The following is a 14,122-nucleotide window of genomic DNA, read 5'->3' as shown; positions in this document are numbered from 1 at the left end:
CCGTTTTCAATATCACATCAGACTCTGTTTAGCCTCTGGTAATGAGGATTACGAAGCAGATCAGAACAGTCACATCCTTCCACTAAAAGGCATGTATCACTAAGCTCTCCCAGCATCACACCAACACCAATAGCAGTGTTCAGTTAACTCAGGGGAGGCTAATTCATGGTGCTCCAGGTGTTGGACTCTACATTCTGTCAGTCCCAACCAACATGGACAATAGTCAGGGATGTAGTCAGCAACATTTCAAGAGCCAAAGGTTAGACACCCCTTAGTTAACTAGTCACATTCTACCTCTTTCTTCATCAGGGATAATGGACCTGTGGTTCATTCCTGACAATTTCTGATACTGGCTGCATGGTGGAAAGGAGCTGGAATACAGCAACATCTGGAGGACCACAGGTGTCCTATTCCTTCCTCATACAAACACAAGCTTGATTCACGCTTCACTTTAAACAAGCTTTGGATTAATCCAATGGGTGTATTCTAAGAATGACTAATGTTGGATACAACGCTAAGGTTGCAATCCTAAACCTACTTACTCGGGAGAAAACCCCATGGAACACAGCAAGATTTACTGCAGAGGAAGCATACATAGGACTCTGCTGCAAATATGACTCATGAAAACTTTACTTTTAAAATAAAGTAGCCACAGCAACAACATACTTAGGAGTTCTAGTTGTAAGCTGCAATTAATGGAAGAGTGTATTTATTATAGTAATTAAAGCTTACATTTAATTTAAGACGACACCAATACATACCTGGTTTTATTGAAAATGTTCAATAATCCAAGCCACTGGCAGAATCTTTAAAAAGGAGCGTAGATTTTTTGAAACTGATGAGAAAAACAAAGTGGCTTACTAAAAATACCCTGCTGCTTTGAAAGCAAAAACGAAACTCTGCATGGATAGAATTTCCTGATTCAAGTGATTAGCTAGTGCCTTTCCTGTATTTTCCAGGAGATTCAGAAACATGGATGCAGAAAGGAAATGGTTTTAAGATAACTTTGCCTCTGCTTATCCAACAGAGTAGGATGTTCAGCCAACTTTTTGTGTAAAATTTACATTTTTATATCACCCAGAACATATTTAGCAAAAGCACATTTCCAGGTGAATTCAGGTCCTGTTTTTGATTAATGTGATCACAGGAGACCCTAACAGCTTTCTTCATGGTCGTCATTCTACAGACAAAAAGTATCGGAATTCAGAACTTAAGGTGGTATCGAAAGTCTAGTTCACACATCCTCAGGTGACCTCAGGAGCGGGGTCTATGAGCAGGCTGGACAGACCGGTCATGCCTGGACCAAGGCAGCATTTGTGTGAACTGATGCCTCCATATCAGTACTGTACACATACTTCCCACAAATTCCATGAGAGTGGTGACACTTTTTAGAGAAGCTGGTTCATACAAACTGGACAGCCACATGAGCATAACATGGAAGTCTGAGACAGCCCCATAGGCACCCAAGACAAAGGATTTAAACTCAGTTCCACATGGCAAATGTGTTCACTGACTCATAGTTCCACTAAAGCCAACGATGGCAGAGGATCGTAATTCCAAGTATCATAACCACACCCACACAGCTGTGTTCTTGCTTTTGTCCAGAAGCATCACCTCACTAGTATATATTTTTTAGTTTGATAGCAGGAGAACGTTATGGTTTTTTCTGATTATTTTTTACTTGCTCAAATCACACAGCCATGAAAATAGTTCAATTGTCCCTTACCTACCCCAAGACTGGTGTGTTGAATAACCAGATGTCCTCTAAAAAGGTAAAGGTAAAGAACCCCCGGCAGTTAAGTCCAGTCGCAGACGACTCTGGGGCTGTGGCGCTCATCTTGCTCTATAGGCCAAGGGAGCCGGCATTTGTCCGCAGACTGTTTTTCCGGGTCATGTGGCCAGCATGACTAAGCTGCTTCTGGTGAACCAGAGCAGCACAAGGAAACACATTTGCCTTCCCGCCAGAGCGGTACCTATTTATCTACTTGCACTTTTTGGCATGTTTTCAAACTGCTAGGTTGGCAGGAGCAGGGACCGAGCAACAGGAGCTCACCCCATGGCAGGGATTCAAACTGCCGACCTTCTGATTGGCAAGCCCAAGAGGCTCGGTGGTTTAGACCACAGCGCCACCCGCGTCCCCTACTAGATGTCCTCTAGTACAAAATAAACTGATATATTTGAAAATACAAGTGCACAAAAATATATATATAGTGGGCTCTTAACAGTATTGACTATAATCACAAAATGTACTGATTTTTAAAGTTTTACATAATCCTTGTGAACCGTATAATAACAGACACCTGAATTTAAATGATAACCATTTAACTTCAATAAATTGATAATTGGAGAAAAACCATATGTTCTTATTGGATTTTTCTCCCACATTTCATTTTGATGTAATAAAAAACTCTATAGATACCTGAACGTGTCCTAAGGGTTGTGATACAATCATATTAACGTCAGTCCCATTAATTCTTGCACAAAACTGGTTAGCAAATTCAGACCTTTCCACATGGATGAGAGAAATTAATTTCCTATCTATTATATGCACACAAAGCTCCAGTACCTTTTGACATTAGGATTCTACTACCTCTCTCAGAAAAAAATGCTGTGGAAGTTTTTTTAAGTATAAATATTGTGCTGTGAGCCAAGGGGGGAAGGTTCATGTCTGCAAGTCTCCGATGTGCACTATAAATAATACAAAAACACATTTCCAAGTGTAGCCTAGCACAGCTGGAGCTGACAGGAGTTGTAGTCCAACAACATCTGGGAGCCCAAGGTTAAAGAGGCTGCATAATTTCAAGGCACATAAATACAATCAAGTCAGTTTCCCCTCCATGCATCTATTCCAATCAATTTTTATGTCCAGCTTCACATCAATCCAAGTTAAGTTATCAATGAGCGCGCTCTGCACAAAAGCAGGATCCATCCATGGCTCGGGAAAGGCAGAATAGGCAACATCATGTTCTTACATCACAACATCAAGAATGGCTGCACTTTGAAGGGCCATTTCTGTGTTTGGCTACACCAATTCAGGTAGCAGTGAGCTCACAGCACTGAAAATTCTTCCATGCAAGGATATTCCTTCCACATAGAACAACAAGCATATCAGTGAGAACTAGGCTAGAACCCTAGTCGCTAATTTGCTAGTTTTCTATTAGGAGAGAGGAATACTTGTCATAGTTCCTACTTGTAATGTAAGTAGGTTTATCACCTGTTACAGTTAAATTGGCTAGAGAAACAGGTCTGGTAAAACACATCCACAGTAGTCATCTCTACCTATACTGGATATCAGCTGTAGATACCTTTCTACCACCTTCTGTGACAAAGTGGAGAAATACCAGTGCTTAGTTTTCTGATGTGCTGTGTTTAAAAATGGCACTCTTTTCCCTCTCCAGAAATGGCTAAAGCAGATCCACAAAGTCAAAGCCATCTGATGTGATTTCAGAAGTAAAGCTGGAAAAAGTTCTGATCCATATTTAAACTGACAGCTTACCTTATTATGTTCATAGCTGTATGGGATTCTGAGTGTATCCATAGCTCTGATCATAGACTGCATTGCTGTGAATATATTCTGATACACAAGCTTTGTGAAGCCCCTTTTGTCCTCATCAGAGTATCCAGAACCATGAATGATTCTCATCTGTTTGATAAATGTGCTCTTGCCACTTTCTCCTGTACCTGAAAAATAATCAAATACAGATGCATCATTAGACTACAGTATCTGAAGAAAATGCAGCAGTCGCACAACTTCATTTGTCCAGTTAAAGCAAACTTTATTCCCTATTACAGTAGTACCTTGGGTTACATACGCTTCAGGTTACAGACGCTACAGGTTACAGACTCCGCTAACCCAGAAATAGTACCTCGGGTTAAGAACTTTGCTTCAGGATGAGAACAGAAATCGTGCTCCGGCAGCGCAGTGGCAGCAGGAGGCCCCATTAGCTAAAGTGGTGCTTCAGGTTAAGAACAGTTTCAGGTTAAGAACGGACCTCCGGAACGAATTAAGTTCTTAACCTGAGGTACCACTGTACAACCGTTTTGGGTTCATGTATTAATTCAACTCTAACACTGTTGTTGTTGTTGTTATTGTTATTCCTCAATCACTGCTTGAAAATGCATAGACACAACAAACTTACGATTAAACACTTTTACACACAATGTAAGAACTAGTTCTACAAATACATTTCCTTGCCATTGGGCAACATTACCATCCATCAATATTCAAGCAATTAGCTACATCTGCTAGGTAGTATTATGACACGGTACTTACTTATGAAACCCAGTTTCAGATACAAAATCATTAAAAAAATATATTATATTCATTATCCTCTCCTAGCAATTTTCAAACTTCTCAAATTTGGTTTTGAAGTTTTGCTAAATTGAAATTCCTGAATTATTTAGAAAATAAGGTCACTTATGAAGCTTTGCATCTCCTCCACCACAAACACACACATTGTATGTGGCACAGTATTCCCCCGAAAGCTGAGAAAAGATGCAAAGTGTCTATTTTATTAAATACTGGACAACTTCAAGAATTAGGAAGGATGAGACTCTTGAACTTCCAGATCCTGACATCATCCTGGGTTTTCAAAGAAGTGCAACAATTTTTTTAAAAAATCATTATCAAACATTTGCTTAAAAAAGAAACAGCAGAACATCATACAATCCCAAAACAAAAAACAAAAAAATCAGCAGCTAAAAAAATAAATTGAATATCTGGGTGAATAAATAAGTCTTAAGATTTATACCACTCAGCCCAGTGAACAGACTGAGAAGGTTCTTTCCCCAGTAGCCGTCAGCCTATTTCTGATAGAAGTGGAAGCCAAAGAAGGGCCTCTGGTGCAAAGCTTAGCATATGGGAAATTTCATGTGGAAGTTACTGGTTAAATCTTACCTCCTGTATAGTTTTTAACATGAGACTTAGCACTGTAAGAATAAGTGTTAACTGAACCCTGGGTTGAAGATGCTGTTGGAATACAACTCCCATCATTTCCAGCCAGTTTTGCCAATGGCCAGGGATGATGGGAATTGTAGTCCAATAACTGCTGGGGATCCAAGGTTGAGGAACAATGGATTATAATATATTTGAGTTTCCATGTATGGAATAATAGCCAAAATGTGAGGGGGGGGATGGGAGGAGAAAGCACGCACAAAGATGTGTACATACAAACTTGCAAGCCAGATTTAAAAGAATTGTATTTTTAAAAAAATTGGCAGGAACCCCTGAATGTGACTGAATTTGGAACTTCAAATACTTCCTCTGACTCTCTAAAAGCTGTACGGTATGTACACCAGAAAATGGCAGCTCGGCTGCATGGGTCTCCACAGTAATTGATGGGCTTCACTCCAAATAAGTGGTGGCATCCTGTTCCCTCCTCTGAACTGCACTTATTTCTGGAATTAATATTTTATCATCTTCCCCCCATCTACTGGTATAAGTCCCGCTCCTTTTGAGATGACAGTTCCTGGAAGAAGGTGATGACAATCCTTTCTGCATCTTCCTCTCCAGGGGTAATATGAACTTCCAAATATTGACTCAACAGGAAGGCCCCTTTCCTTCCTTTGCCTAACTGTTCCTTTTGATATCCAGCCCCTTGCTGCACAAAGGAATCACTCTGGCTACTTCCTGTTAAGGTTATATAAGCAGAGGATCTTATATAAAGAGAATTTTCTTTTTATTTCTCTTAATTAATAGCATAATCTTCTGAATATCCATTGGAGTCACTTCTGGGTGTCTCTCCCCCCAATACCAGTAGGGCAAGAGGAAAGACCAGTAACCTGCATCTTTGTGACTTCTTTCTGGGTGCTCCATGCTTCTGTTTTACCAAGGGAATCCCCAAGTATATAAAAAGCATGTTCTTATTTTGGGGTGCACCCATTTCATTTCCAAACCCCAAGTTTGCAATTAGAAGGAATGATCTGTGACCTAAAACAAAGCTCATGAGCTTCACATCCAGCAACCTCCCCCTAACACTCTGTTATGCAGAGCTCTGAAATTCTTCTCTGTTTCTAAAATAATTAGCAGTACAGAAGAACTGGGAAGAAGGGCAGTCTTTCAGAGGAGAAAATTGAAGAGTGTCACTAGGCACATGTACAGTGATACCTCGTGTTACATACCGCCCCCCTTACAAATGCTTTGGGTTACACGCTCCACTAACCCGGAAGTAGATGCCCCTTGTTGTGAACTTTGCCCCGGGATGCGAGAGGAAGTCGCGCTCCAGTGGCGCGGCAGCAGCCGGAGGCGCCATTAGAGAAAACGCACCTCATGTTACAAGCCGTTTCCAGTTACGAACGGACCTCCAGAACGGATTAAGTATGTAACACGAGGTACCACTGTAATGAGTTATATGGCTCTCTGTTATATGTCCTGTAACTCACCAAGACATTACAGCCAAATCTGTTACCTGTTAAGACACCTATCAGCGAGCCAACTGAGGAATAAATATCAATTTTTGAAAAATGTACAGTCATACCTCAGGTTGAAGTAGCTTCGGGTTGAGCATTTTTGGGTTGCGCTCCGCGGTGTCCTGGAAGTAACGGAGCGTGCTACTTCCGGGTTTTGCCTCTCGCGCATGTGCAGACGCTCAAAATGACGTCACGCCCATGTGCGGAAGCGGTGAATCACGACCAGCACATGCGCAGACGCGGGTTGTGTTCGCTTCAGAATGCAAACGGGGCTCCGGAACGGATCCCGTTCGCATCCAGAGGTACCACTGTAGCCGATATGACCCAAAAGTATACTAAGTATACTAAATTCCTATTTATAAGGTCCCCGGAATTCGTGCAATAAAAACAGAAAAGGAGATCTGTGCTTCACTTTGGGGAGGGGGAAGAGAAGAGGCAGCACTCATTCCTAAACAGCTTTCGGTACAATATATTTTTATTGTGAGATCAGTCTCTTCTGAAAGTGTCTCTGTTTATGAGCAAAGTGGGGCCTATAAGAGCTATAACCTCAAAAGAAACAGATTTCCTAAGAGTTCACTTGGCTATTTTTCCAATACTTAATAAAACATAGAAGCAGGTGCATCAAAAATAATAAGTAAGCATAGGTTTAAAAACAGGGAGCATGAATCACAACCTGTGGTCAATTGCAGCAGCGATTCTAAACTAACTTCAAGAAGGAATTTAAAGAAGTCAGTCAATGAGCAGTTTTCTACATGTTTAGAATTCTGCATACAGACAAAGAGTATAAAATACATATACAGTGTGTGCATCAGATATACGTGGAAATCCTTATAAAATACACATGAATGGATTTTCTGGTACTTCCTTGTTCATGTCTACTTGAAGTGTAAATATGCAAAGTTTAAATACAAGTCTGTCTAATATTTGATGTATTATATATGTATCTTGCACTCTGGCATTTACCTAAATACACAAATATTTTATAAGAAATGGCTCTGAGGTTTCAAATGGCTTGAAATTCGCATTTGTGAACACATCTGCTCGTGCTAGGCTTAGTCAGTATGCCAATATGCCATGTATGTATCATTGTTTTAAAAAATACTAGGATGCATACAGACAAACAAACATATCATTACACTTCTACACCTGATGTGTGATACAATCCTATTTGACATTTGCAGGATGATACAGAGGACTAGAGCTGGGGGATATCTGGTTTTCAACATCACAATATTACACCAGCTAAACATCACAATATCTCGATATATCACGATATATATCTGCGGCAGTGGAAGACCTTGCTGGCCTCCCAACAGCAACAAAGAATCCCGTCGTATCTCCCCAAGGCGAAGGAGGATACAGAGGGTCTTGCCTCACCTCCCCAGGTGGCAGAGGGTGTGCAGCACTTCCCCCAGAAGCAGAAGCCCTTGCTGCGCCTCCCCACAGTGGCGGAGAGTGTGCCACACTTCACTGCAGCTGCAGAGAGCCTTGCAGCGCCTCCCTGTGGCAGAAGGGGTCCTATCATACCACAGCGGAAGAGAGCCTAGCCACACTTCTCCACAGCAGCAGAAGGCATTGCCGTGGCTTCCCGTGGCAGCGGAGGATGTGCCATGCTTCCCCACAGCAGCAGAGAATACCACTGTACCTCCCTGCGGCTGCAGAGCATGCACCACACTTTCCCGCGGCAGCAGAGGGTCCCGCCGCACTTCCTCGCAGCAGCAGAGAGCCTTGACACACCTCCCCATGGTGGCAGAGGGTGCACCATGCTTCCCCGCAGCAGCAGAGGACTTTGTTGTGCCCCCCCCCCCAGTGACGGAGGATCACACTGTACATCTCTGCAGCGGTGAAGGCTGTGCTGCGCTTCCCCACAGCAGCAGAGGGCCTTGACAAGGCTCCCTGTGGCGGTGGAGGGCCTTAAAATGTAAGGAAGACGTATAATTAATAAAAATATTAAATAATCTTTCGTATAATATATTGAATATATTTTCAACTAATTTAAGAGTAGTTTAAGTGATTTACTAGTCAATTTGCATCGGCTTCCCCACTCAGAGGTCTAAGTGGAATCTGTGCATGCAGAAGCCCCACTGAGCTCAACTAAACTTACTTCTACTTTCCTGGGAGTAAGCCTCATTGAATTCAGTAGGGCTTGCCTGCAAGTAGACACCCTCCCCTTCATTCCCACATAGTACCCAACCTCCCATAAGGCAGCCCGCTAAATCTTCTCCCCTCCATTCCCGCCCCCCACAGAAGCCTCCCCCAAAGCCCTCATCCCACCAATCTCTCCTTTTTTATCAGAGGGAGGGCAAGCTAGCAAAAAGATAGTCTCCTTTAATTTTTTTTAATAAAAACTTTCCCTTTTTAATATGGAGGAAAGCTATTTAGGGGAAACCAACAACATAAACACCAACAGAAAATACAAATAAAAACTCTTTCCCCTCCTTTTTTGACAGTGGGGATGAGTGTGAGGTAAGAAAGATGAACTTTCCAGGTTTTTTTATTACCTTCTTTGCTGCTGGGTCTCTGATTGTCTATTGTTAGCAAGCTCTGCATAATTAGCCGACCTCTAAGTGGCAAGATAGGGGTGAAGCTGAAAGAGTTTGCTGGTTTGTGTGAGGGCTTATCTACTTTTCTTATTGGTTAGGAGGGAGGAGGAAGAGACAGTGCCTGCAAATTATCTGTAAAGTATCCGTTCAGCTGAGCTGCCCCCAGGAAGCTGTTACGTCTCCACCTTTTGTTCACTGGCATATTGCCTCGTGGAAGCACTTATCACGAAGTTATTTCAATACCAGTATTCAACAATATGGCGATTTATCACACAGCCCCAGAGATGACCAAGCAACTGTAGTAAAAGTAAGTCCTGGAGAATAATTTTTCACATTTCCTTCCCTTCATTATGCATTTCTCTTCTTCCTTCCTTTCAAATATGGTCATGTGCCAACTTTAAAAAAACCCAACTGAATAAAAATGTCAAATCGAGACAAAACCCCGGGTGGCAATCTCATTTCTGATCTATTCTTCTTTTCTCCTAATTTCAAGGTGGAGTTTTATTCTTGCTGGTGGTATTAAAGTTTCACTATGTTTGAGGCGCTGCCATTTTAACAATAGATTCTTATGATTTCATGGAAACAGCAGTTGCACACAGGCAACCCTATTGTTCCAGATATGCATTAAAATACATCTAAATCAGTGGCATATTAATAGTCATAAAGAGGCACCTGGAATACTGCATATGCTTTGGAATGCCCATATTGTTTTGATCTCGGACATTTCAAGGTTTCTTGGATAATCCCTGGTCCAAAGACAGTGGCGGAGGAAGGGGGGTGGGAGGAGTGGTCCGCTCCAGGTGCCCCAGGGCTGCACAGCGAGGGGGGGCGCCATGCTGAACGGCTCTTCCTTTCCCCCCTCCCTCACCTTCCCTCTCCACTGGTGGCAGAGGGTGTGCCTGTGCCACCCCCTGAATCCGCTCAGGCCCTGGAGCTGCAAGTAGCTGCTTCTCTCTTGGCTGCAACTCTTAAGTACCGTATTTTTTGCTCTATAAGACTCACTTTTTCCCTCCTAAAAAGTGAAGGGAAATGTGTGTGCGTCTTATGGAGTGAATGCAGGCTGCGCAGCTATCCCAGAAGCTAGAACAGCAAGAGGGATTGCTGCTTTCGCTGCGCAGCGATCCCTCTTGCTGTTCTGGCTTCTGGGATTCAAAATATTTTTCTTCTTCTTTTTCTCCTCCAAAAACTAGGTGCGTCTTGTGGTCTGGCATGTCTTATAGAGCGAAAAATACGGTACCTACACTCCTGTATTCACTTTCCTCCCTCTCTCTGCCCCCTCCCACCTTTCCACATCTCCCTGCTGAACTCTGGCCTTGCTTTAAATCCTTCCTCAAGCTGGAAAGACACCTTTGGGGAGAGGTTTTCCTTTCTCAAATAATTATAATATTGAAGAGTGGGAAGGGACCCTGATGAGGATAATCTAGTTCAACCCCCTACAATGCAGGAATATGCAGCTGTCCCATCCTTTTTACATTTGTTCTCAGCCCTAGTTTGCCCCCCCCATGTAAATTTACACCACACACACACACACGGTTGCCTCTGATGCTAGTCCTATTCAGAGCAGACTCACCAAAATGAATTAAAAATCCAAGCATTAATTTCAAAGGGTCTGCAGTAAGTAGGATTTACTTGGATGTAGCCTGTTATTATAACCAAAGTATCTTAGCCAAAGTTATACACAACCATTCCTCATAAGGCTTGCTTTCCAGATCCTTGATCATCTTTGTTGCCCTCTTTTGCACGCATTCCAGCTTGTCAACACCCTTCTTAAATTGTGGTGCCCAGAACGGGACACAATACCCCAGGTGTGGTCTGACCAAGGCAGAATAGAGTGGTACTTGATCTAGAAACTAGACTTCTGTTGATGCAGCCTGGAAGAGCATTAGCTTTTTTTTTGCTGTAGCATCACATTGTTGACTCATGTTGTGGTCTACTAAGCCTCTTAGATCCTTTGAATCATGTATTGCTGGTAAGCCAAGTGTCCCCCATCTTATATTGGTGCAACTGGTTCTTCCTGCCTAAGCATAGAACCTTTCAGGCTAAAAGGGACTGGTGGGACTTAGAAGAACACAAAGAAAAATCTCTTCTAATGCAATTTGGGGATTTTTTAAATGTGGAATTTTGTGAAGTACTTACCTAGATTTGGGAAGGTTTAAAATGGCAGCCCTCATGTGACCATACCACCCATAGGCGCAAACTCCCTATAGCTGAGGACACCTCAGCCCGCCGCCCCCCAAAATTGGGATGGGGCTAAGCCCCCCCCAACCTTGAGGAGCTAGGCCTTGCCAGGCCTTGCCACACCTGCAACGAGTTCCATTGTGCTTTCCCATGCCTACAGCAGGCCACAAGAATGCCCGATAGGTCTTGTCGTAGGTGTGGGGGAGGGGGCACCTATGACACCACCTAAATCCACCATACTTGAGCAGTATTATAGGTGTCCACAGAAACAGCATGCAAGTATGAGAGATTATATTCTCCCTTATTGCTCCTGCTTTGCACTATTTTGGGGTTCTCTTGCCTGGCAGGAATAGGTGCTTGAGCTCTGTTTGTGTTTGAAGCAAGAGGAACAAATAACATGATGGGGCATTAAGTAAAGCGAAGAAGAGGTTGAGTCTGAGGTGACAGGAACTGAGTTCCTTCCCACCCCTTGGGAAATGGGGGTGGGTGGGGAGGGAAGGACAGTTGGAGCGGAGGGGAGGACCATGGCAAGTCGACCATGGCAAGACTCCTGGATGAGAAACAGTGAGAGTGACTCAGTGACTGCCCCAGGCAGCAAAAGCCCTAGCTACGCCTCTGTCCAAAGATCATCAGAAATTAGTTTCTAGCAGGCTGTGGCTCATATACTTAAAGATGAATGATAGATAAATGAGTTGTTGATTAACTTATTCACTCGTTCAAGTTCATAATTAGGAATACAAAGTACGAGCTGTGCATTATGAATGCAAAACTGGATAAAATTATGCAGCAAATCATATATCTGAATATGCCACAACTTTCTTTAAAGTCAATGTTTTGTTTCATTTATGTATAGGGTTAGAGCCAAATTTATTCATGCTAAGACAAGCCCTACTGATTTCAATTGGTCTAAACATAGCCGTAACTTGTTATGACCTATCCATTTCCTCCCCCAAAGCCCTATTATTATTATTATTATTATTATTATTATTATTATTATTAGAAGTAAAAGTTTGTCAAAATATAATTACAACAATGAAGAAGAGGAAAGGACATTTGTTGGTGGCACTGATGTAAGCAAGACCTACTATTTCAGTAGGGCTACTCAAAGCATGACTATTCTGGATCCAACCTGGGTCTAACTGAGACACAAAAAGCAATAGAGCAGAGAGTCCTTATTTATTTAAAACATTTTCATACCTCCCTAAATTTTAAAACAGACTAAAACCGGGATCTATTAAAATGCTTGGGTAAATCTTAAAGTTTTCGCCTAAGCCTTAGCAATGTTGGCACCAAAAGAATCTCTTTAGGGAGGGCATTCCATAACTAGATGCCACTCCTGAGAAGGTCCCCTCCTTTGTAGATGATCTTAGTAGGTCTGATGGAAGTAGCACATGGAAAAGGACTGCAACAGATTATCTTGAACTAGTAGAGTTAAGCTCTAACAGTTCTTATTGGAAAGCAATTTATAATGCAACTTAACGTAAGTAGGACAATGCGTATGACTGGCTTCAAATAAAGTACAGTACCAGCAAAATAGAAGTTGACATACATTAATTGTGGGGAATGGGTGTATCTAAACATGCAATATGTCTGGCAATGAGCACTGCCTGGACAGGAGACCACCGAGGGCCTACAGAGGTTTCTCAGAATACATTGGAAGTTTGCTACAAATGTATAGCAGCTAGGATTCTTTACGCTTAGAAATGGAAAGATGAAGAAGTTCCTACTAAAGAAGAATGGATAAGCAAAGCAATGGACTATGTTGAATCAGCAAAGCTAACAGCTTTAGTAAAATTCTCTTACTAAAGGGAAGCCCCTTTCAGACTATTTGAAGAAATATTACAACATGAAGAATACGCGAACAGGCTGAGTAATGAGCAATTGAAATAATTAGAGACTATTGTGCTCTGATTATGATAAAAAGAAGAGAGAAGATAGGATGCAGCAAAGAAGGAGGTAAGGAAAACATAACAGAAAATGGGTTGGGAAGTCAAAAATAGAAAATAAATTTCTTTTTAGAATGTATTGGAATTTTATGTGTAATTTTTGGGGGGAGTTTAATAAAAGTATTTTTTAAAAAGGACGTTTGCTGCAAATGTACTAACCAACTAAATTAAAGAGTTTCACACCTTTGAAGGATACCTCAGTGCTTCCGTCTTAGTGTACACAATGTTATTAAATACCCATCTCTGCATTAAGAAACAAAATGTGAGGCCTTGCATTCCTAACACTAATAGTGAAAGCCATACAAATGAACACAGAGTTTGGACTCAAGCCACTAAACATGGAATAAAATCAGTCCCAACCAAAGATAGAGGCCAATGTAAATTAATTTTGCATTAAATAGTGGAACTATTTATTGTTTGGGGGGCACTTAAAACTGTCACATAAAACTGAACAGGATGCAGATATTCTGGAGATTGGTTTGACATTCTCAGTCAGACCAGCAGAAGCCTGTTAAAATATATAACAGAGAAGCTCAAATCCACTTTGCTGGTGTGTATGAACTGGGAGGAATGTCATCAGAAAAAAGATTCCAATAGCTATGGAACGTTTTCCAATGCAAATTATCCTAATTCAACTATCCTTCCAACCAAATAAAATTAGCCTAATGCTCTATTTCCCCACAACCAAAAAAGGAGGGGCTTAAATCAAATAAAACAGTCCAATTCAAAATTTTATAGAAAACCTATTGCTTGTGGCCCACCAACGTGTTTCAAATCAGTAAAACAGGAGCATATGCTAAAACTTTCTTCCTTCAGTTAAAGCACAACTAATCACTGCTGTGTGATCCTGAGCATGCATTGCTAGATCAGACCAAGTTGCACTATGCAAGACTCCAGTAACTGACCAGAAGGGAAACTCCGCATCATGAAAGGCAAGAACAAGAATCTTTCCTATGAAGATTTAATATAATTCCCAGGCTCTGTGTAAAGTAACTTCAGGTAATCACCAAATGCCATTCCTATTCCCTTGGGAAGGTTCAATTTAAT

At 41.8% G+C, this 14,122-nt stretch overlaps 1 protein-coding gene across 2 annotated transcripts in view; it reads right to left on the bottom strand.

Moving 5' to 3' along the window:
- LOC128423785 (guanine nucleotide-binding protein G(q) subunit alpha) overlaps positions 1–14,122 on the bottom strand; it is a 91,681-nt gene that overhangs the window by 52,666 nt on the left and 24,893 nt on the right. For both annotated transcript variants that reach the window (XM_053409308.1, XM_053409307.1), the window contains exon 2: positions 3,497–3,681. In XM_053409308.1, the coding sequence (XP_053265283.1) occupies positions 3,497–3,643 (147 nt within the window). In that variant the 5' untranslated portion in view covers positions 3,644–3,681. The remainder of the gene's footprint in view (positions 1–3,496; positions 3,682–14,122) is intronic.

Source organism: Podarcis raffonei, chromosome 11 (genome assembly GCF_027172205.1).
Source record: "Podarcis raffonei isolate rPodRaf1 chromosome 11, rPodRaf1.pri, whole genome shotgun sequence".
In the NCBI taxonomy this organism is placed as follows: Eukaryota; Metazoa; Chordata; class Lepidosauria; order Squamata; family Lacertidae; genus Podarcis; species Podarcis raffonei.
Note: the sequence above shows the minus strand (reverse complement) of the source record. Positions and strands in the feature narration are given on the sequence as shown.